The sequence below is a fragment of the Cajanus cajan genome, chromosome 6 (assembly GCF_000230855.2).
Source record: "Cajanus cajan strain Asha chromosome 6, NIPB_CcT2T_4, whole genome shotgun sequence".
NCBI lineage: Eukaryota > Viridiplantae > Streptophyta > Magnoliopsida > Fabales > Fabaceae > Cajanus > Cajanus cajan.
In genome coordinates this window covers 62,955,957-62,977,103 of record NC_138522.1, presented here as the reverse complement: position 1 = coordinate 62,977,103, position 21,147 = coordinate 62,955,957, and the positions used below count along the sequence as shown (strand labels likewise).

The window sequence follows — 21,147 nt, the reverse complement described above, 5'->3', positions numbered from 1 at the left end:
GGTTATATGTATAACCAATGTAAAATGTGATTTTAAAATACTTTAAATTTATTTTGTATTCATGCAAATTTAAAGAGTTTCTCTTTTTTCAATAATTCGATATTCCAACCTTTGTGTAATATGAACTATCGTTGTCTCTTTGCACTTCACGATCTCCAATTCCAATAACACCACCAACCTAGTCTTTATTATGTCCACCATCTTATCTCATTGTCATTGTTGTGCTAGATTAGTGTAATGCCTGTGTCGAATTAGAAAAATGTACTCACATTTCAGTTTTGGACATGTCGATGCAAAACTTACATGAAATTAACATTGTTTTAGACTAATATCTGAAAATTTGATAACTGAGATTTAAGTTGTTTTGAATTTTGTCGTCATTGTCATGCTTGAGAATTGCTATCTTTTTTTATCTTAAAAGGTGAAATCTTAGTTAAGTATTGAGACTATAATCTTGCTGTTGTGAATTGTATGAGGTGAATTTGGGATTCAAGATTATATCTGGTAAAAGGATTTTTGAAACAAATTTAAAATTTTTATGCCAATTTTTATAGAACTAATTTTAAAAATTAAGACTTTTTACGATAGTAATGTCTATGTCATTTCAACAATAGACATAAAATAGTCATTCTAACCAATATAAAAAACATGTTATGTAGTGGTGCATAAATTTAAAAAAAAAAAAAAAAAAAAAAACAACTAGAAACTAGAAAGTTTACTGGAAAATTCCTTGTTAATAAACTTTATTTCACATTCTCTTTTCTTACCCATTAACAAAGGTTGTTTTTATACAAGACAAACTTGTTCGGAAGCCCTACTCCTTCTGGTAAACATGGCTGGAAACGTTTTACCAATATATTTGCCAAGAATCGCAATGATAATGATATGCCACTTTTGATTTTAATTTGAGGTATTGCTGTCCTTGCCATTCCTAGGAAACACGCAAGTTTATTTTATGGCCAGAGGTATGCACTGCATGCAGTATACTAGCAGCAATATTGCAAAAATATATTTGTGAAGTATATAAATAATGGTTTTATTATTATTTTACACAAATAATGGCTTTGTTATTAATTAATTGAGGATTATATATTTTTATTCCATTTTTTATATTAAACGATGACATAAAAAGTCAATGTTAGATTAAAAAAATGACAAGTCACAATTAACAAATAACCTAGATAAAAATCCATTATGATAAACATCATTTAATGTAACTGAAAAATTGAGAAACTGGAAGAAGAAAAAAAAATAAAATAAAGAAAAAAGACTTCGATGGAAAAATAAATAAATTGTCACATGGTCAAATGGGCCCTTGAAGTTGAGGGGTTCTCCATTGTCACTACTATCTCCCATTCTCTGAATTGAATGAAAATTTGAAAATACTCGGTGCCATGGTAGTCGGACCTACCCTATTTATGCACCAAATCAAGGCAATGCACTTTGTTGTTAAATTTAGGTAAATAAATTTTTTTGTGTAACATATGTGATTTTTTTTTTCTGAAAAAGAAAAGGAACCAAATACCATGTATTTCTAAAACAAAGTCTTCTTTTTATGAACAAAGTTAAATTATAAAACCTTTATCAACATATTTATAATAAATTCAATTATCTTGTAAGTGTGTGGATTTTTTTTGGTATAATTACAAAATTTATGTATAATTTTTAAAATTTAATTGATATTATTCTCTAATCAAAATTAAAATTATATATTAATAATATAAATAAATATATATTAATGAGACTTACATCAAATATAAATATATAATATCAAAATATAATTATGATCAAAATAAAATTATGAATGAAAAAAAGAACTGCACTTAAAAAAAAATATGTAGTTGAGTTTTGTTATATTATTATATTATATTATGTGATGTACCATTAATTATGTAGATGAAAATAGATAAAACTACAGTAGAGTTCCTTGAGAAGGGCCTTGTGCTGTGTTTTAAGTCACTTTCCGTTGGCTCCTACCCTTTTGGGGATCCCTACACTGACGTCAGTAGCTGGCAAGTGGCACCTGTCGGCGATTCTCTTTCATCTTCCTTTCCTTTAAGTTTTTCCCACTTGCACTCTTTCTATCACTTCCTTGTTCTTCCAACCAGTGAGCCACTTGCACTTGCTTCTCTTAACTTTTTTCAATATTATTACATAGATTTGGTTTTGCTGTGCCTTTTTTTATTTTTATTTTTTATACTACTATCATTCTGTCAAAAATACTTTTTCTTTTTCAAATTAGTATTAATGTGTGTTTGATTCAACAGTGATGTTTCTTTTTTGAGGGATGTGCTGCAGGTCCCACAAAGAGCTAATCATGTTTCTGACATGCTTATTCTTTTGGGCTATTTTGTTTCAGTGATTTTTTTTTTCAACTTTCTGTGCAGTTTTTGTTTAGTGGTTCTGAGTCACATAGGTTCCTTCCAGGGGCATGAGTGAGTGAATTTTGACCAAGTAAGTGTTGTGTGAAGATTTTGTATCAGCTTTTGATTTTTGATGTTGTGGCAGTTGAAGTCATACTAAAAAGGTGATTCTTTTGCAGTGGCAAGCATAACAAAGGGAAGAGCAGATGTGAACTCAAGAAAAAGATTGGTCATAACTGTGTTGGTTTTGGTGATTGTTGGTGCTTTCTTCTACTTTTATTCTCAGAGTAATGATTCATCTGAATCTCCTGTTGAGTATGGTGATAAATCTTTAAAACACTTTGGTTTGGGAGGGGACAAAGATGACGATGAATCTTCCTCCATACTTGGAGGAGGAGAGGACAGTGTCATACCAAAGAGCATTCCAGTGAGTTAAAATTAAGATTTTGAACTGAACAAGTTTTATGTTTTCCCTTTACACTAGCCTAGAATGTTGGTTTCTACTACTATGAATGACACTTTCAACTTGTGTTTAAGGTCTGTGATGATCGTCTATCAGAGCTGATTCCTTGTCTGGACAGAAACCTAATATACCAAACAAGGTTGAAGCTTGATTTATCTTTGATGGAGCACTATGAGAGACACTGCCCTATACCTGAGAGGCGTTGTAATTGTTTAATTCCTCCTCCTCCCGGGTACAAGGTGACATTTCATCTCCAGAGATAAGACGGAACTAAGATAGTTCATTGTGTATGGAAATTTTATGTGCTTAAACTTTTAGTTTTTTATGTTGTTCTTGGTAATGTAGATTCCAATAAAGTGGCCCAAAAGCAGAGACCAGGTATGGAAGGCAAATATACCTCATACACATCTTGCAACTGAAAAATCTGACCAGAATTGGATGGTTGTGAAAGGTGAAAAAATAGTTTTTCCTGGTGGAGGAACCCACTTCCATTATGGTGCTGATAAATACATTGCCTCAATCTCTAATGTAAGCTCCTTACCTGGGTTGAAAATAAAACATGGATAAAATGTGTTTTAAGTTGCTTAATTTTTCAGTCAAATTGATCTCAATTTCTATATAAAAACAATAATTTTGATCCTTGTATTTTATATAATTGTTGAATTTCAACCCACTTTGTGTAACTCAACACCAATTTTGACCAAAAATTAAGAGACCTAAAAGCACATTTTGTCTATAAATTCACCTAATTGAGAGTATTTGAACATTATATTTATTCACAATTGTTCTTACAGATGCTCAATTTTCCAAACAATAATATAAACAATGGGGGAAGAGTCAGGTCTGTTCTTGATGTTGGTTGTGGTGTTGCTAGCTTTGGAGGATATCTTCTTTCTTCTGATGTGATAGCAATGTCATTGGCACCAAATGATGTTCATCAAAATCAAATTCAGTTTGCCTTAGAGAGAGGAATTCCAGCATATCTTGGAGTGTTAGGGACCCTAAGACTCCCTTATCCAAGTAGATCTTTTGAATTTGCTCATTGTTCTCGCTGTAGAATTGATTGGCTTCAGAGAGATGGTATACTTCTCCTTGAGCTGGATAGGTTACTGAGGCCAGGAGGTTATTTCGCGTACTCATCTCCTGAAGCCTATGCACAGGATGAAGAGGATAGGAGAATTTGGAAAGAAATGAGTGCTCTTGTGGAGAGGATGTGCTGGAAAATAGCTGCCAAGAGGAATCAGACTGTTATTTGGGTCAAGCCTCTGACAAATAGCTGCTACTTAAAGAGATTGCCTGGAACTCAGCCTCCACTCTGCAGATCTGATGATGATCCTGATTCTGTTTGGGGAGTTAAAATGAAAACTTGCATTTCACGCTATTCAGATCGTGAGTGATATTCTCTAGTTCATGTTTTTAGTTGCTAGATACCAGATACTGCTGACGAAAATGTTCTCAGATTCATTAGTAGTTCTAAAATACGATTATGAATAACATGAAACATATGATTAGAACAGTTCACTTTATGAAATTGCTTTTGCTATTGCCAATATTGAATTGATAGGTCCATGATTTCTTCCTGAGTCTGAAATATATGATGATACTACTACATTTTTGCATGTTGCACCATAAATTGCTGGTGTTTAGCTCTTGTATTTAATGTTAGTATAACCATATATTTTGCTGTTCTATGCAGAAATGCACAAAGCAAAAGGAAGTGGTTTGGCTCCTTGGCCAGCTAGATTGACTACTCCACCACCTCGTCTAGCAGAAATTCAGTATTCTACTGAAATGTTTGAGAAGGACATGGTAATTTAAAATCTATCTTGTTCACTATTTCCAATATCTTCAATAGAATTATTTCGTTAATCATAAGGAAGCAGCAACATAAGCTTGCAACTAACTGTAACAACAGAAGAAAAATATGAAAGAAAATACAAGATGGAGGGTGCACCAAACCCTGCATTAGTCACCTGATAAAGATAACTGAGATCACTTGTATTACTAGAACAAATTTGAGTATGAACAAGTGAAAAATCCCCATCTGTTGCCTTGGTGTCATTTCCCTCTTCATTTTCTTTCTGCAATGAGTGCCTAATTAACTGACAGTTGAAAGACAATCTAAATTTGACATCATATGAACAATTCTTTATATCAGTTGAATTTGTGAAGTTTTTTTATAATTTTATTCTCCAACGCTAAGATGATCATGCGCACAAAATGAATAAGCTTTAAAGGAAGCAATTATTCTAGAAGACTACAAGTAATCTATGGGTTTGTTTGGATATATTTTCTAAGAAGCACTTCTAGGAGAAAAAAAATAAGAAAGAAAATTGAAATAAGTTTTTCCATAAAGTAGAACTAGCTTATGCCTAAGTTAATAAAGAGTTTTTGGAAAAGCTAATTTGAGAGAATTTCTACAAATTAGTTTATGTTTAAGTTAATTTTAACTTATGGATATGTTAATTTCATTTTTTTTTCTTTCTATTTTTAATCTAACTTTGTGCAGGAAGTTTGGCAACAACGAGTTCATAATTACTGGAGCAAGCTAAGCAGTAAGATTAAGCCTGACACAATTCGGAATGTGATGGATATGAAGGCAAATTTGGGTTCATTTGCGGCGGCTTTGAAGGACAAAGATGTTTGGGTCATGAATGTGGTGCCAGAAAATGGACCAGAAACTCTCAAGATAATATACGACAGAGGACTGATAGGAACAGTTCACAACTGGTATGAGCTTGTCTCTTTATCAAAAGTTTTATCTTCACAAGGTTATATTTTGGCAACCATATTGAATTTGTTGTTTCATACTGATTGGGTGAAAACCAAGCATGATCTGATAAAAATCAATTTGTGCAAATATGAGTGATTACTAAAAACGTGAAATCTTCAATGTAGAAGTACCTTTTTATGACCTTATATTAATGATGTTGTTCATACAAATGCGACAGGTGTGAAGCTTTTTCAACCTACCCTCGTACGTATGATCTACTCCATGCATGGACTGTATTTTCTGATATTATTAACAAAGAATGCAGTCCAGAAGATTTATTAATTGAGATGGATAGAATCCTGAGACCAAAAGGTTTCATCATTGTCCATGATAAGCGGTCAGTGATAGAGTATATAAAGAAATACTTGTCAGCATTACACTGGGAGGCTGTGACCATGTATGATGTAGATCAAGATCAGGATGATGCCGTATTTATAATTCAAAAGAAGATGTGGCTCACAAGTCATAGCATCCAGGTTTCAGAATAGTCTCATAATATTCACTTAGAGGTTACCAATGCTAGGTATAAGATATGGCCACACTTCCTTCTATAGATTTCTAAATTCTAAGGCCTAAGCTTTCGATGTTGTTTATTTTTATTTTTTTGTTCCTTTTTTTTGGTTATTCTCTTCACTTGACGTAAGTCATAGTGAAAAGACACCTGGATCATCTTGTTTTTATTTGAATTTATTAAATTTTGGATTTTTTTTGGGTCCATGGATATGATGTCCCAAAACTAACAATCAAAGATTAATTTACTTTCACGGGACATGACTTTTGTTAATTAAGAATTATTTTAACATTGACAAAAATCGAATTTAGAAACACTAAGTTAATCCTTAATATACCAGGACAAACTTTACAACTATTGAGTCAAGAGGTTTGGTTAGACACTAATATTTGTATCCATTCCAAAGAAATATGCTCATTTTTAAGTTAATTTTTACGTGTATGATATTTAGTTTCTATTTTTACATTTTTCTTTTAGTTTATTACTGTTTCTCGTTGGCTAGTTAACATGCATGTAATGGGGTAGTACTATTTTGATACGGCAGGACACTGAAAAACATGCATTAATATCCGGATTTGAGTCATACCATAACATAGCTTGTTATATTTGAAGAAGAATAAAGGGGCTTGAGTAATATCCCTGAAAATAATTCTTCTCTCAAAAAAGAGAGCACAACCCTCAAGATGACTGAGTAATCAAACTGGAAACTATTAATCTATTATAGTTGGTGGTCTTTGTTGGTTTGTAATACTCTTTCTCAAATGTCCCAACACGCTCAGTTAATCATTTGCCATTCATAAGCCAAAGCAAACTCTGAATCGAAAATCACATTTGACCAAGAATGACAACTATTATTATAATTAGCAATTGTACAGGTGATTCAGACCATTATGCAAGTAACATTTCTAGAACAGCCATAGGATCCTATTGGCCACTTGGTGCTTTCGTATTTACTAAAGTCCCCTCTTCCCCTGATGGTTTCGAACTTTCAATCCGAGTTTCCATTTTCTCTAGGTGCACTCCTTAAAACCATAAGTACTTAAAAAAAAAGGTATCAATACTCCGTAGGAATACTTAACGAACGTGTAAAGCCTAAATAGAAATGTATGCAGCAGTTAAGTAATCAGAATCTGGAGCAATCTGATGCTAACTTACAGTTTAAGTCATTTCTAATCGTTTTTTTTTTGTCTTGGGCTGCATTTGTCGGAACTATGTACTCGTCATTTTTTTCTTATGGATTTAGAAATTTACAATTTAAATCAGCGTTCCCTTTCAATAGTTGAAAAACATAAATAATCGATGAACTTATCAAAACCTGCATTACCTTGATAAAAAATTTAATTAACAAGCTTTAAACATCTAATCGAAATCAGAGTTTCATGAAGTGGCTGTTGAGAAGTCTCATGATGTGTACACCGCCCTGAACAGCTTAACTCCAGCTTTGATGCAGAATTTTCGGAGATTTCTTACCGTGCTTAATCGGTGCATGTTTGATCAAATTTATTAGTAAAAGGATTACAACGATAGCAATGAAAATTAAACTTAAGTTCTCACACTTATATCTCAATTCTCTCTCCCTCCCACCACCACTTGGACCAAAAAGACCCAACTTAAAGGGGCCCAAGCCAAATCTTGTAGACAGTAAACAAGAATCCTAAAAACTACAACAGTTGACAGTCAATCAATTATCTATGAATCGCACTTCTTTCTAGATGAAGCTGAAGTGGGTAGCCAGAGATTACATGATATGGACCATGATAGCATATGGTGTTTGGGTGCGAAAAAGAAAAACAATATTAACCATTCTGTCACGGAGATATATGTCAACCATATGCTAGAAAAAGATATGTCAATGACTTTCATCAGGATAAGGCAAGATGAAGATAAAACTTTTTTCTCTTTTGATAAATAGCTCTAAATTTGTTACGAACTAGTACAACAAAGTCCTACAAAATTGGATTAGTACCATATTAAAAAAACACATTATCATGTCATGTCTTCATAAATGAGAAATCTTCCTTTTTTTCACTCATGCAGACTTCAACTTGGATGATGTTGAAGCGAGATGGGAAAGAATTCTGTGTCCCACAAACATCAGAAAAGCTCCCAACAATCCTAGAGTTTTGAGTGTAGTGAACAAGTCCAGCTGCACATGAACAAAAATAAAGTCAGCAGACTAGCATTTCATATAGAAAAAAGGTGGAATTAACCGTCGGACAATATTGCCCTGGCTGGAGAGGAGAAAATTGTTCCGCCAAAAAATAATATGAATCATTCTTACCACCTCATAAGACAAGCATTTTATTTAATCATTATGAAATTTACAGGAGACAGTGCTTCTCATTGATACTGAATCAACTTACTTTATATGGACAGATAAATATCAGCACAGAAGAAAATGAGTGAAACATGTTCAATAGAATCAATAAGCAGGCATACCTTCAACCAGAAAAGTACATAAAGCAATAGAACTGCAGCAACGCCAAGATGGAATAGGATGGCATATGTAGCAGGTACTGCTGAAGAAGGAAAATTCTTCAAGTTCACCCCCAGGCGTAACACCTGTAAATAATGTCACAGCAAATGACAAATTTTAACTGACATAAAGGAATATAGACCATAACATAAGAACATGGCAGGTAAACCAGTACAAATAACTTAATAGTTGCAATTTTGGAGGAAGGTGCCAAGCTCATCTACACTATGTCTTTCCTCCCTTCATATACGTAAGAAGTGAACATACATATAATATAGTGTTTATGCATAAAATTCCAAGCCTTTTGACTGAAAATATACAACTTGAATGTTTAGCATTAGCAACCAGAAGCCACCAGACCATACACTCATAGAGGCCAAGCTCATCTACACTATGTCTTTCCTCCCTTCATATACGTAAGAAGTGAACATACATATAATAGTGTTTATGCATAAAATTCCAAGCCTTTTGACTGAAAATATACAACTTGAATGTTTAGCAATAGCAACCAGAAGCTACCAGACCATATACTCATAGAGGCCAAGCTCATCTACACTATGTCTTTCCTCCCTTTGTATAAGTAAGAAGTGAACATACATATAATATAGTGTTTATGCATAAAATTCCAAGCCTTTTGACTGAATATACAACTTGAATGTTTAGCAATAGCAACCAGAAGCCACCAGACCATACACTCATAGAGGCCAAGCTTATCTACACTATGTCTTTCCTCCCTTCATATAAGTAAGAAGTGAACATACATATAATATAGTGTTTATGCATAAAATTCCAAGCCTTTTGACTGAAAATATACAACTTGAATATTTAGCAATAGCAACCAGAAGCCACCAGACCATACACTCATAGAGGCCCAACTTCATGCAGATAGATATAGAAGCCTAGCAAATTTAAAGTACTATTTCAAACATTAAATGTTGAATCTTTATGAATACTACTCTCATCCCTAACTATAAGATCCTTTTAACTAAATTACATTCTTTAAGAAAATTAGTTAATTTAAATAAGAACATTAAATCTATCAATAATTTAACCTTTTTTATCTTACCACTTTATCATTTCTCACTTATTACTGAAGAGAAGGATATTTATGTATCTATTTATCTTCTCTAATCCTAATAAGAGAGAGAGAGAGAGAGAGCTTTTATCAAATTAATTTCAAACATTTATTATCTTTTGTCTAAAAGAATTGTTTGTTAAATAAAGGTATTTTAGAAAAAAATATAATTAATGCAACTGCCAATTAGAAGAGAGTCTTATAAAAAGTGACAAGCAAAAAAGTGAAAAGGGTTTTGATAATTGTTGGTTAACTATTATGAGAACATATAATTCATTTTTTTTTTTTGATAAAATTCATTCAAATGTTAGTTAACTAATAAAGATCAGTCATTAAAGCCAATTTAATGTAAAAATAAATTGTCATTTCTCGAAAACTTCACTGTAGTTTCTCTTTCCACTTATCATATTTTTTTCATTTTCTACACTGCCCTTTTTTTCTTAAAGGCATCAACATGCATGGGTGCCACTTGCGAGGATTATTCGCACAACTTACCCCAACCAAAAAGCCAATAAATGGCAGGAGGGTCAAACTCAAGAAAGTAAGAGAGAGTTTCTGGGGTGGTCGCTTTTCAGGAGCCCTGAATAAGTGGGTTATCTCAGCTTTGGGCCCATATCTTGAGTAAGGATCAACAGGAAGTGGAGGAAGACGGGCCACTTTCTCAGGTGCTTCTGGAAGATCTAAATCAACATGACCTAGTGGCCTTAAGAAAGAGTTTTCCTGAAACCACAAGTAATTTTTTGCTTAGATTGCCTATGGTATTATGGGGCAAAGGGGAAATTAAGTAAATCAAGTAGTGCAAGGTACCATGGCAGCATCACCAACTGTCAGCTCAATGTCATATCTGCCTGAAAGGTAATAAAATTTCTCCACCAAACCAAGAAAATCCTAAGAGACAAAATTACAAACTATGAGCAAAAGAACAGTTATTATAATGAATGACAATTACAGCCTTCACAGAAACATACACACAGGTCACAACATTACAAGCTTATCAAACGCAGTTAGGGAATGTCAACTACTCAGTTTACAGTATAATTGCAAGCAGATCCAAAATAATAGATAAATAACCATCCCTTTCAAGTGGTTAGAGGTACAATTTTCCGAAAACTGCGCATGTTTTCTGATATTCAAAGTTATATGCAGTCATGCACCAAGACAAATTATCTGACCTTGGAAAATTATAACTAGCTTAATGAGTGCTCAAGAAGAGGATCTGAACCTAGGCAATGAAATGTATAATAAAAGGTACTTAACAAGAATAATCTCAAACTTCTTGCCAGTATTTCCAACCACAAAGATGTGTTCACGCTTTGTCTCATGCCTCAAATTGAAAAATGCCTGCAGAAGAATAACTCCTCAATAAACAGAGCATTGAAATGGAATTCATTTAGAAGGTCTAAGACAACTACTACAGACCTGGTGAGGCTTGAAAGTATGACCATGAGGTGTTGTCAATTGGAAAGAAAAGCGCAACTTTTGTAAGTGGTTAGCTGAGAACGAAACAACATCATTTCCAGCCAAATCTAGCCTGGAAGCAATTTGACAATTCAGTACTCAAGATTTAAATACATATGTACCAAGTTCATACATTAACCACAATGCAAAACAAGCATATGACAATTAGATGCGCTAATCAGTAATTAAGTAGACTGATTCTAAATATAACTGCAGAAAACTTTTTAAACCAAAAATAAGGCATACGTTTTCTGGTTTTCAACACTTCCAAGATCACTGTCAACAACTGCAATTTCTGCGTTGCTGACTTTAATAATGCCAGTGACAAATATTGGTACATGAATTTGGCCTCCAGTAGCATAAACTTTTTCACCAGCAGGTTCATCAAGTACAATCTACAAAATGAGCTCGAAATATTATAGTTGACAGGAATACACCTTGATGCAGCTGAGGAAAAATAATCACTAAACTTAACAAGCAGGTACCTCAAAAACAAACACATAGGCTCCCACATCCGCATTATCTGGGAAAACTTCCAAGACATGAATTCCATTTTTTTTATCATATTGGAGCTCCTGTATCATGAAACATGAGCAGCCTTTCAGACAACAGAAAGTAGAACACGCCAGAGATACGAAAGAATTCCGCAAACCAAATCATAGCATCATAGCACTATAAGGGGAAAATATCAAACACTTCTCAAATAAATCATTGAGAGTCATCCCTCACCTTATTCTCAATAATAGCTGAATCTTTAGCATCAGTGCGGACAGCTCGGACAAGATTAACTGTTAAAGGTGGTGCAGCTGAACCGAATACTGTAGTTACCCTAACCTGATTAATTTTGAAATAGAAATTTGTCATGTTTTGCTAAGTGTAAGTGAGAACTAGAAAAACTGCACAATTATAAAAAGGTTGATAAATAATTATCACAGCCAACTGATGCAATAGATGCTATTGTAGTACTGCAGATAAATGAATCAACAAGCAATAAATGGGGAAAAGAGCAAACAGGAGAATTTTTATGCTCCATAACAGAATAAACGGCAATGGCACAAAGGAGAGCATAACACATAATTTAAATGAAAGAACTAATAACAACAAATAGTATCCATTGGTAACAAAAGAAACTTAATCAAAACTAAGAGCTATATCAGTAATCATATTAGAGATTACTGAATTTTCACTCATCAATACTGGATTTTGACAGCAGGTGCTAAAAATGTATGCTTAAAGGATGGTTCAGGCAAAAAATGGATCAAAGCCAAAGGGCTACAGTACAGAATATTCTCTACTCTTCATTAAAAACGAAAGTGCAAATTTTGAAAGGTGTTCAGAAAACCAGTGTAAGCCATCAACCGATCATCATTTCCCAATTCCTACCTAAGATCTACTAGTTTTAATGCTTTTAAAATAAGGGCTTTAAAGACTTTAACTTCATTGAATACCTTGAGCTGATCTTTTTTGGATAATGAATAAACTGTTGCAGGAAGTGACAGTACCAATGGGATGGAAATCCTACACCACAAGAAGAAATCCAAGGTACATAGTGTTACTCAAGTTTGCTGGAGTTGACGAAGAGATCAATGTATCAATAAAGAGGAAGAAGAAGAAAAGAGAAATATCACCATAAAGCTGCACTTTACAATAATAGATTTTTCTTAGAAATGCACTTGCCTGTTGTTCTCTAGAAGAGCCAATGATTCAACTTGATTGAAGAAGTCCTTGGCATCTCCTGGGATTCCAATGCCTAGGAAAAATTTTGCTAAACCCAATATTTTATCCCCTGGAAGCTGGAATTGCAAAGCCAAACCATTAGCAGAAAACTCTAACATGATAAAAAGTTCTAGAGTAGTGAGTAGTCCTTTACACACAACATACATTTATTTTTCCAGAAGTTACAGCAGCAAATGCTGTAACCCCTCGAACAACAGAAGAAGTTGTGGAAAGAGAACCCTGATGCTCACGTCCACCAACAAATTTCTCATCAAAATAGAAAGTTCCATCATCTGAAAAAGTGAAAATCCATTCATCTTAGATCAGTAGAATGAGAAAAGTGGTATAAGGAACAGCAGAACCATTTAATGTGATAACAAACAACTAGGTTCCATATGGATAAGTTAAAATTGTTATTCAGAATTTTAATTTCAATTCCAATTATGGCAGAATTGAAATTGGTTCAGAATCATAAACTTACTATTTGGGTTGTGCAAAGAATTAGGGAATATAATTTGAACTCCAATTCTATTATTTGAAGGCAAGATCTAAATAATATATATATATATATATATATATCACACATTAAAAATGATTTAATATATAATAATCAAACCTTTTAAATTAAATAATATCATTATAAAGTAATGGAAAGGGCTTCGACTAGTTATTTTGTTATTCCATGGAAGTGACATGGAAGTATTATTCTAATACTAAATGGGCTTCTAAACATAAAATTGGAATCAACATGCCAACTTCTAATTCAGTGCTCAGGGAAGTTGGAGAAACTTTACGGGGAGGGAATTCAATTAGGGAGGACAGGGTATAAGAGTTTTCTATTCTTAATGCTGAAGGTAGTGAAGAGTCTTCCTGCAGACAGTGTTACTCAATATCAAGTGGTACTGTGTAGGACTGTTGCACACTGCAAACATGAAATTACTATACCTATCCTCAACCCGACAGGATATATTGCCACAAATAACAGGTCTTCAAGACTCAAGCATTTTGAAGAGATGTATCTTCTATCTTTAGGCCTCTTGGTTTATAAAATAGAACAAAAATTGATCAACAGTATAATTAGTAAACAATGTCCCACTGCACGCAACTAAAAATAGCGGGCAACTTAATTGAAGTCTTCCAGAAATAACAAACAGAAACTTTCGGTACTGTTAAAACTTAATATTTTTTTAGTTTATAGAAGAAGACAATTGAAACTTCCAGGAGGACAAGTTCCAAAGAGGTGATTGCAAATTTGCAATGCAACCAACATTTGAAACTAAAGGGACAAAATGCTGCAACGAACCAAATAAAAAAATGTAACGAAGCATAAAATGCGCTGATATAGGGAGATATATAGTATCTAGCATTTACCAAAGGCAAACTCTTTTAAAGGTAATCAAGGTTGCTACACACACACATTCTAGGTATATCCAATTTCATAAAAGAACATTAACAGTTTTCTTGTGAGATTTTATGAGGTTAAAAGCAAAGGTACACATACCATATTTCTCAATGCTATCAAAAAGCTTCAATATATCATTTTTCACTGTATTCACCTGAAAAAATGGAGCTGATATAAGATACTGAATCACTGATAGAAGTGCCAGAATGCCCAAGGCAAAGTATGTTAGCAAGATGCATCATAAACAACAAAAGCAAGGAAAGGAAAATCTAAACAGATAAATTGTCTGAAAAGTACGACACTAGAAAGTTTAACTTGTTTTTAAACTAGCAAGTTTAACCTTAGATTCACTATACATCCAATAAAAAGGCTAATTTTCCATTCTTGAAATCTTGATTTTTATCACTTTGCCTCACCATTTAAACTCATTTTCATTTACCAGTTCCCAGCTGGTATTATAGTAATTTAGTTAACAAATATTCTAACAAAAATTTCTTGACAAATTTTATTTGGCATACTATTTAGATTCAAATAATTTCATCCACATTAATTTAGAATTTAGACACACTGAAACTTTTCATCTAAGTAAGCTTAAAAAGTTTAAAGTTTAAAATAGTGAAGCAAGTCAAACAGCCAATTTAAGACTTAGAACTTTACCCTAGACTGATCAATTTCAGAAGATGCTAATGAGACCACTCCAGCCAATGCTTCGAGTGCTAATCCTGTGAAATACATGAATAGCTTGAGTTGTCATTATGGTCAATGGCAATATTTCCAAGAATTCCGTTCCGTAATACTAGTTTCAATGCAGAAAACAAAATCTGAACACATTTCCATATAAATCATTACCAGCAGCATAAGTACTAGACTCTGGATTATCAGAACTATAGCGCCATCTTCCATCACTTTGGCTCAGAGCCTGCCAATATTGCAGGACATGAAATCACATTGCACATGACAATTTGAATTGCAATTACAGCAACAAAATTTTATGTAAGTAGTGAAGCAAAATGAGTAAAACTGGAGGAATAGCCTGTCACCATGTTAGATGAGACCAGAATGGAAGTTATCTAGAAACAAACCAAGTTCCCAACTTACTCTAAACCTAAGACTAAGATAACAAAAACAGACCTTGATTGAATGGAAGGTCCCATCAGCATCAGTAAGAAGCACATCAACATCAGAAGCCTGATCCTGTATACATAGAAGGAAGAAATTAAAAGCAGGAATAAACTGTAATGTAACATAATATCAATTGAAGTCTGCAAGTCACAATAAAAAATAGCATAGTCTTCCAAAGAGACATTTACACTATTTAAAATAACATAATGAGAAATTTGGGCACATTAGAAGGACCAAAAGATTTTTTACATATCAATTAGATTAGCAAGATGACCAAGACCTAAAGCTCAATTTACTGTTGCTAGAAAGGACAGGAAAATAATCTTTAACAATGTACCACAGCAGTTCCAGAGGATTCTAATAGAAACTCGTGTAGAAGCCCAATGGACCAGTGGGGTTAGTAAGTAGAGTAGAGTCTAGAGAAATACCTTTGTAAGAACCAAACTTCCTATTGAATAGTACATGTCAACCAAAGTACTGGCATCATTGACAGCGGCTTTAAGTCTTGAAGCAACATCCTTTACAAGGTAAGCAAATTATAGCATCAGTTTCCAGGCTTGCAATTTAACAACACAACACCAATTTCATAAGCCATGACATTCAAGCTGCAACCAAATCATAAAATAACACCCGTAGCACAAAATTACCTTGAAAACACCTCCGTTAACCTTGCATTTTAATATGCTATTAACCTTTAACGCATAGAACAAATCCTTCACAAGGGATGAAGGCCCAAGATTTTCCACTACTTTCTGACAAGTGGCTGCACTCACATCGGGCTTATTCCCAACGGCAAGAATCTCAAAAACTCTCAGGGCCTCATAGGCATCTTCTAAACTGGTAACAAATAAAAGTATAAAAATTAGTTGTCTTATATAGAATTGTCTAAAATTTCAACAAAGTGAAACAAACCTAACATATCAATTCATGACATGGATAGGAAATTTACACCAGAGCTATAACAATCTTTGGATGTCTTATGATATGCTTAGATCACAATGTTGCATTTTAAGAGACAACAAAAATGACGTTAAAACAACTAACAAAACGATAATTAAGCAGCAACAGAAAGTCAGAGTCCAATATTCATCATAGTCTGCATTCATTCACGAAACTCTACTTAGACAAACTCTTCACTACTTTCACTGATTCGTAAAATTAAATCACCACGAAACTACAGTTACACTTACGAGGCTTATAATACAAGGATCCATGCATCCGCATATCAGAACTAAGCTAAACATCATCAAATTAAACTACACGCGAAAAGAACACAGCTAGAGAGGATTCAATTGACCTCGAAAAGGATCCATCGAAGAGCTCCGACGCGGCGGAACGGTGAGCATCGGAGACTGGGCCAGGAATCGTAACGGCTCCACAGATCGAAACAGAGAAAAGTAGCGCCAGTAATTGTCCTAGTTTTCTGGCCATTCCTGCAACGATAAATCTAAGAATTTAAACCAGAAAACAAATCGCATTTAGAATTTGGATGCGGATCGGAGTAGATTAGGGTTTTGAGATGGAAAAGATGAGAATTAAGACATACGCGGAAGCAGAAGGAAGATGGGAAGAATAGCACTTGGCAAGCGACGACTTCGACTTCGAGCAACGAGTGTTTCGAGTGCAACTGAAGTAGGAGTCGTCGTCTTTGGTAGATTAAGCTATACTTGTTAGGAGCGTAACCAGCTTAGGTCGGGCCGGGTTTCAATAAACCCGATACTCCAATCAATTAAAAATTAATGAGTTAAATTGGATCAGATTTGTGTAATTTTTTTTTATAATTTTAATCTAATCTAACTTAATTACGAATGGATTAGGTTAATCATATTAATATAATTATATTTATTTATTTATTATAAATTTAAATATTTTAAAATAGATATAAATTATTTAATACATTGTTACAAATTCAATATTATCAACTATAAAGCAAATAATAATACAAATTAAATTTTAAAATAAATTAATTAATTTGTTATATTATTATCAACTTAAAAAATCAATATTAGTCGATACAAAATAAAATTTAAAATAAATATATTATATTATTACAATACTATCAACCTAAAACACAAACTTGTTACTAAGTAAGAGTGATAATGAGTATTGTTATGAGTAAATGATCATTCAAATATAATAATAATAATAATAAATATTATTATTATTATTATTATTATTATTATTATTATTATTATTATTATTATTATTATATGTGACCAGTCTGGGTCGAGTTGTTGATAACGGATTGAAAACACAAAATTCATTATCCGACCCGTATAATGTTGGGTTTTGGTCGAGGTTGAGTTGAGCTTGATTCGAATACTGAAAAAATTTAATCCGAATTCATTGAATTGGTTTAAGTTAGTTTAGATTCATTGATTACCCATACTTATTTACACCCCTGTCATCTTAGTCATTACATCAAATTTAATTTTTGATAATGTTCCCAAAATCATGTTTTAATACCTCTCACCGCTGTAGGAATTGCTGTAAGATAATAAAATAAAATAAAATGTGAACTTTTTTATTAAAAAAATAAAACTTACATAATTTTATGATTTCTAAGAAAATACTGCTTTCCATAAAAAAAATAACAAAGTAGTATTTTAACTCACATAATAATACACATATTAAATATCTATTATAAAGAATTAGAATTTATAATAAATTAATATGTGCAAATAAATTTTATATTTCAACATATAAATTAATTTTATTGTATATTATATACTCCATAAAAGCGTTCTTAATCATTTAAGAGAAACTTCTTCACTTAAAATTTCTTTGCATAAGATAACCTCGTGTTAAATTTCATCTACAATAAAGAATGTTATAAAAAAAAAGTGTTGCAACCATTTTTCTAATGATAACTAATTTATAATAGTTATTTTTAATTAGTGATTTAAAAAAAAATGTGATAAGAGATTAGCAAATATCCATGAATTGTACCGGTCACTAAAAGTGATAAAAAAAAAAATCGTTAAATTGAACCCTGTAAAAAAATTAACTTATTCGTCTATTAAAACAAACCTTTAAAAAATGAATCAGTTAACTTGCCAAAGTAAACATAACTAATTTTAACTTTAAAAAACGTATTTTTCTTTCCTCTTTACCAAAAAAAAAGTCCAAACACTTTTTATCTCATCACATTTTATATCATTTTGTTTTCTCTTTTATTTCTATCTCTTGGGTTGAAAAACAAAAACGTACTTGTACACAAGTATTGTAGAGATGAAATTTCTCTTGATCTTTTATCGATTCATGTAACTGATGTTATCTTGCCACATTTTAATCTCGTTTTGAGAGCTGGCAAGCACCCAGTGCGTTGCGAGAACAAATATTTTTCTAAGAGTACTTTTAGAAGTATATATATTGACTGCAAACACAACTCCAAATCCACTGGTGCATTTCAACATTCGTCACTTCATTCTAATACGTGAGCCGGATTTTGACGTAATCGGGGTTCAAAACACATAAAAAGCATAAATGGCTCAATCACTTGACACCAGCACTAGTTCACAAAATACTAAGACCAGAACAAAAACACTTAAAAATTAGAGCTTCTATATCATTCAGTACTTCAGAGGTGACTGCTGGGTTGGTAACAATCCAAAACGCTTCTTCAGAAGAACTCTCTGCCTTGAATATTTGTCATCGGGTGAAAACCGGGCTGCATTTCAAGAAAATCAAGTAAAATCACTAACAAGAAAATACAATGTCACAATAATAAAAATATTGTTTTAACTGTTCAAAACAGGAAACAAAATACAATGTGACATTTTTATAGTTAAAAGCAAAAACAAGAAATGAAATAGAAAACAGTCGGCCACAATGAAGATGTTTCTCAGTCCATGATTTTCAACCAATATACATTCAACATGAAATATCTTCCAATCTAACAAGTTGAACGTTAAATAATGATAAATGATACTATGATAGAGATAAAAAGAAAATTGGTTATTATACATGCATGTCAAGCTGAAATTGACTCGGCAGTTGAGGCAAAATGATGAGTTGTACTAGGTTTAAAGGTGCTATTAAAAAAGAGAAAGATACGATGTAGAGGATAAGAAATCCCCAAGGGAAAAAAGACAAGATAAAGACTAAAAGGTGAAAAGAGGTCAAAGAAAGACAAAGATCAAAAGCCCTGCAAGAAAACATGCTAATTCTCTAAAGATTTAACTGTGACACTCCCCTAAAAAGACCATAAGCATAACACCACAAGGAAACAAAGGAAAGAAAGCTACATAATCCCAATTCCCGAATGAGCTCAAAAGAACACTGCCTGCCAGAGAAAACTAACATTTCTTTCCAACCATAAACACCAAAGAAACACAAATTGAGTGATATTCCAAAAATTTATTGGAGTCTTTGGAAGAGTCAAAGACTATAAAAGTACATGCAAACTGATAAATGCCCTTGATACAAACCCAATTTTCACTAAGAATACCAAACGCATTATTCCAGAGATTAGAAGCTTCCCCAAGAACAAACGTGAACCAGTTTCAGAACATGATCAATGCAATACATAGTAGTCAGAGTTACAGTCTACTAAACTAATTCAAACTAAAGTAAATCATTAGTACAGATCCTACCAAGTACGGAAGTCCAAACAAAGCATTTGACGTTGGAGGGAGCACATGATTTCAAAAAAGGCTTATCCAGAAGGAAAGAATCATTGTAATGAGACAAAATGAAAAACTGAAAAGAAAACGGGTGTGCAATCCAAGTACCGATGAATACACAATAAAGGTAGACACAAGAAGAGAACAAAAGAAAAAGGCCCAGAATAAAAAACACAAACAATACTGACTGCAATACATTATAGTATCAACAAAGAAATCACATAGAACGAGTTTTAGAGTCTATTCAGATACAAGTTTAGAAAAACTTTTGAAAGTTTTTCTACTGAAAATATCTCTTTATTTTCAGTAGAAAAGCTCTCAAAAGTTCATGTACCCAAATAGACTTTTAATCATCATAAATGACAGGAAACCGTAGTTAATTAAGCAAAATACCTGGATGAGCAGATTGTGTAGGTTGCCCTATCGGCGACTCTTTCTGCAAAAAAAGAAGAAAAACAGCAAACATGAAAACACAGTAAACCACACCATTTTTTGCTTATTACCAATCACCCATGCAAAGACGCAATTTCGTAAGAAACCCTAAAAACAAAAAATAAAAGGTGTAGCACACGAAGCAGTGCCTCAAAGTGAGCTAGGGCTAAAACGTCCCCTCAATAATTCAACTCAGATTAAGCGAATAGAATTACAACAACAGAAAAGAGAACAAATCTTTGTCACCTTGGTGGTGTAGACTTTGTCACCATTATCGTTTATGTAAAACTGAAGATACATGGTCACCGATGGCTTGTCACTGCAAAACCTGAAGTATATAACGTTATAGCGAGAAACAGAGTTAGCGTCGGCATCGTAAGTTGGAAACGATAATGAGAGAGGATTATGAGAAACATACCAGTGCGTGAAAGAACGGCAACAATGGTAGCCTCCACTCAACAAGAGAAACCTTCGATGGAGGCGACGAAAGGGTTTAAGGGTTTTCTGATTCTCTGGTCTACACAACACTAGTTGTTTTAACCATAATGGGCCTTCCTTTCAGTTAATGGGCCATTCATGGACTGATTTCAGATGAGCCCGTTCTCGACCTGGCCTTCTCCCTCCAACATTTTCTTATTGATTTTGCTGATCCACTCACTTTCAAAAATTGATGCATCAATTCACACCATGTTATTTTCTCAAATAATGCTACATTAATTTATTACTCTCTT

General features: G+C 33.1%; 3 protein-coding genes across 5 annotated transcripts; 1 reads left to right on the top strand and 2 right to left on the bottom strand.

Moving 5' to 3' along the window:
- Nucleotides 1-1,967: 1,967 nt before the first annotated feature.
- Nucleotides 1,968-6,314, top strand: LOC109790101 (putative methyltransferase PMT3). 2 transcript variants are annotated; one of them, XM_020349204.3, is made up of 9 exons: nt 1,968-2,107; nt 2,388-2,454; nt 2,543-2,790; nt 2,901-3,065; nt 3,172-3,354; nt 3,621-4,215; nt 4,523-4,635; nt 5,336-5,556; nt 5,778-6,314. In XM_020349204.3, coding segments are annotated over exons 2-9 (1,836 nt in total). In that variant the 5' UTR covers nt 1,968-2,107; nt 2,388-2,453; the 3' UTR covers nt 6,088-6,314. The 2 variants fall into 2 exon arrangements, with proteins under 2 accessions (XP_020204793.1, XP_082915424.1); XM_083059298.1 differs by lacking the exon at nt 1,968-2,107 and having other exon boundaries at nt 2,114-2,454.
- Nucleotides 6,315-7,988: 1,674 nt separating this feature from the next.
- Nucleotides 7,989-17,064, bottom strand: LOC109790098 (dolichyl-diphosphooligosaccharide--protein glycosyltransferase subunit 2). Of its 2 annotated transcripts, none has more exons than XM_020349201.3 (20): nt 16,906-17,064; nt 16,657-16,792; nt 16,007-16,196; nt 15,788-15,877; nt 15,369-15,431; nt 15,087-15,156; nt 14,895-14,959; nt 14,337-14,391; nt 13,001-13,128; nt 12,797-12,912; nt 12,568-12,637; nt 11,849-11,953; nt 11,605-11,694; nt 11,366-11,514; nt 11,081-11,192; nt 10,919-11,002; nt 10,469-10,549; nt 10,157-10,381; nt 8,550-8,672; nt 7,989-8,256 (listed from the first exon to the last, which is right to left on the bottom strand). In XM_020349201.3, exons 2-20 carry the CDS (start codon nt 16,788-16,790, stop codon nt 8,140-8,142), a joined length of 2,067 nt encoding a protein of 688 aa, XP_020204790.1. In that variant the 5' UTR covers nt 16,791-16,792; nt 16,906-17,064; the 3' UTR covers nt 7,989-8,139. The 2 variants fall into 2 exon arrangements, with proteins under 2 accessions (XP_020204790.1, XP_020204789.1); XM_020349200.3 differs by having other exon boundaries at nt 16,657-16,806; nt 16,906-17,054.
- Nucleotides 17,065-18,699: 1,635 nt separating this feature from the next.
- Nucleotides 18,700-20,985, bottom strand: NOP10 (nucleolar RNA-binding Nop10p family protein). Its single transcript, XM_020349202.3, has 4 exons — nt 20,835-20,985; nt 20,663-20,744; nt 20,378-20,420; nt 18,700-19,029 (listed from the first exon to the last, which is right to left on the bottom strand). The coding sequence occupies exons 2-4, from the start codon at nt 20,714-20,716 to the stop codon at nt 18,932-18,934; spliced, it is 195 nt and encodes a 64-aa protein (XP_020204791.1). The 5' UTR covers nt 20,717-20,744; nt 20,835-20,985; the 3' UTR covers nt 18,700-18,931.
- Between the last annotated feature and the right edge of the window lie 162 nt (nt 20,986-21,147).

What these genes read in the sequence shown, in the direction of transcription:
- NOP10 (XM_020349202.3), bottom strand. Translation starts at nt 20,716, where the DNA reads ATGTATCTTCAGTTTTACATAAACGATAATGGTGACAAAGTCTACACC. An exon ending in ACAAAGTCTACACCACCAAG is followed by an intron (nt 20,421 to 20,662) that starts GTGACAAAGATT and finishes CTTTTTTTGCAG; the next exon opens with AAAGAGTCGCCGATAGGGCA. An exon ending in TACACAATCTGCTCATCCAG is followed by an intron (nt 19,030 to 20,377) that starts GTATTTTGCTTA and finishes CTTGAAATGCAG; the next exon opens with CCCGGTTTTCACCCGATGAC.
- LOC109790101 (XM_020349204.3), top strand. An exon ending in TCATACCAAAGAGCATTCCA is followed by an intron (nt 2,791 to 2,900) that starts GTGAGTTAAAAT and finishes CTTGTGTTTAAG; the next exon opens with GTCTGTGATGATCGTCTATC. An exon ending in CATTTCACGCTATTCAGATC is followed by an intron (nt 4,216 to 4,522) that starts GTGAGTGATATT and finishes TGTTCTATGCAG; the next exon opens with AAATGCACAAAGCAAAAGGA.
- LOC109790098 (XM_020349201.3), bottom strand. Translation starts at nt 16,790, where the DNA reads ATGGCCAGAAAACTAGGACAATTACTGGCGCTACTTTTCTCTGTTTCG. An exon ending in GCTCTTCTAGAGAACAACAG is followed by an intron (nt 12,638 to 12,796) that starts GCAAGTGCATTT and finishes CTTGTGGTGTAG; the next exon opens with GATTTCCATCCCATTGGTAC. An exon ending in AGAAGTTTGAGATTATTCTT is followed by an intron (nt 10,550 to 10,918) that starts GTTAAGTACCTT and finishes TTTGTCTCTTAG; the next exon opens with GATTTTCTTGGTTTGGTGGA.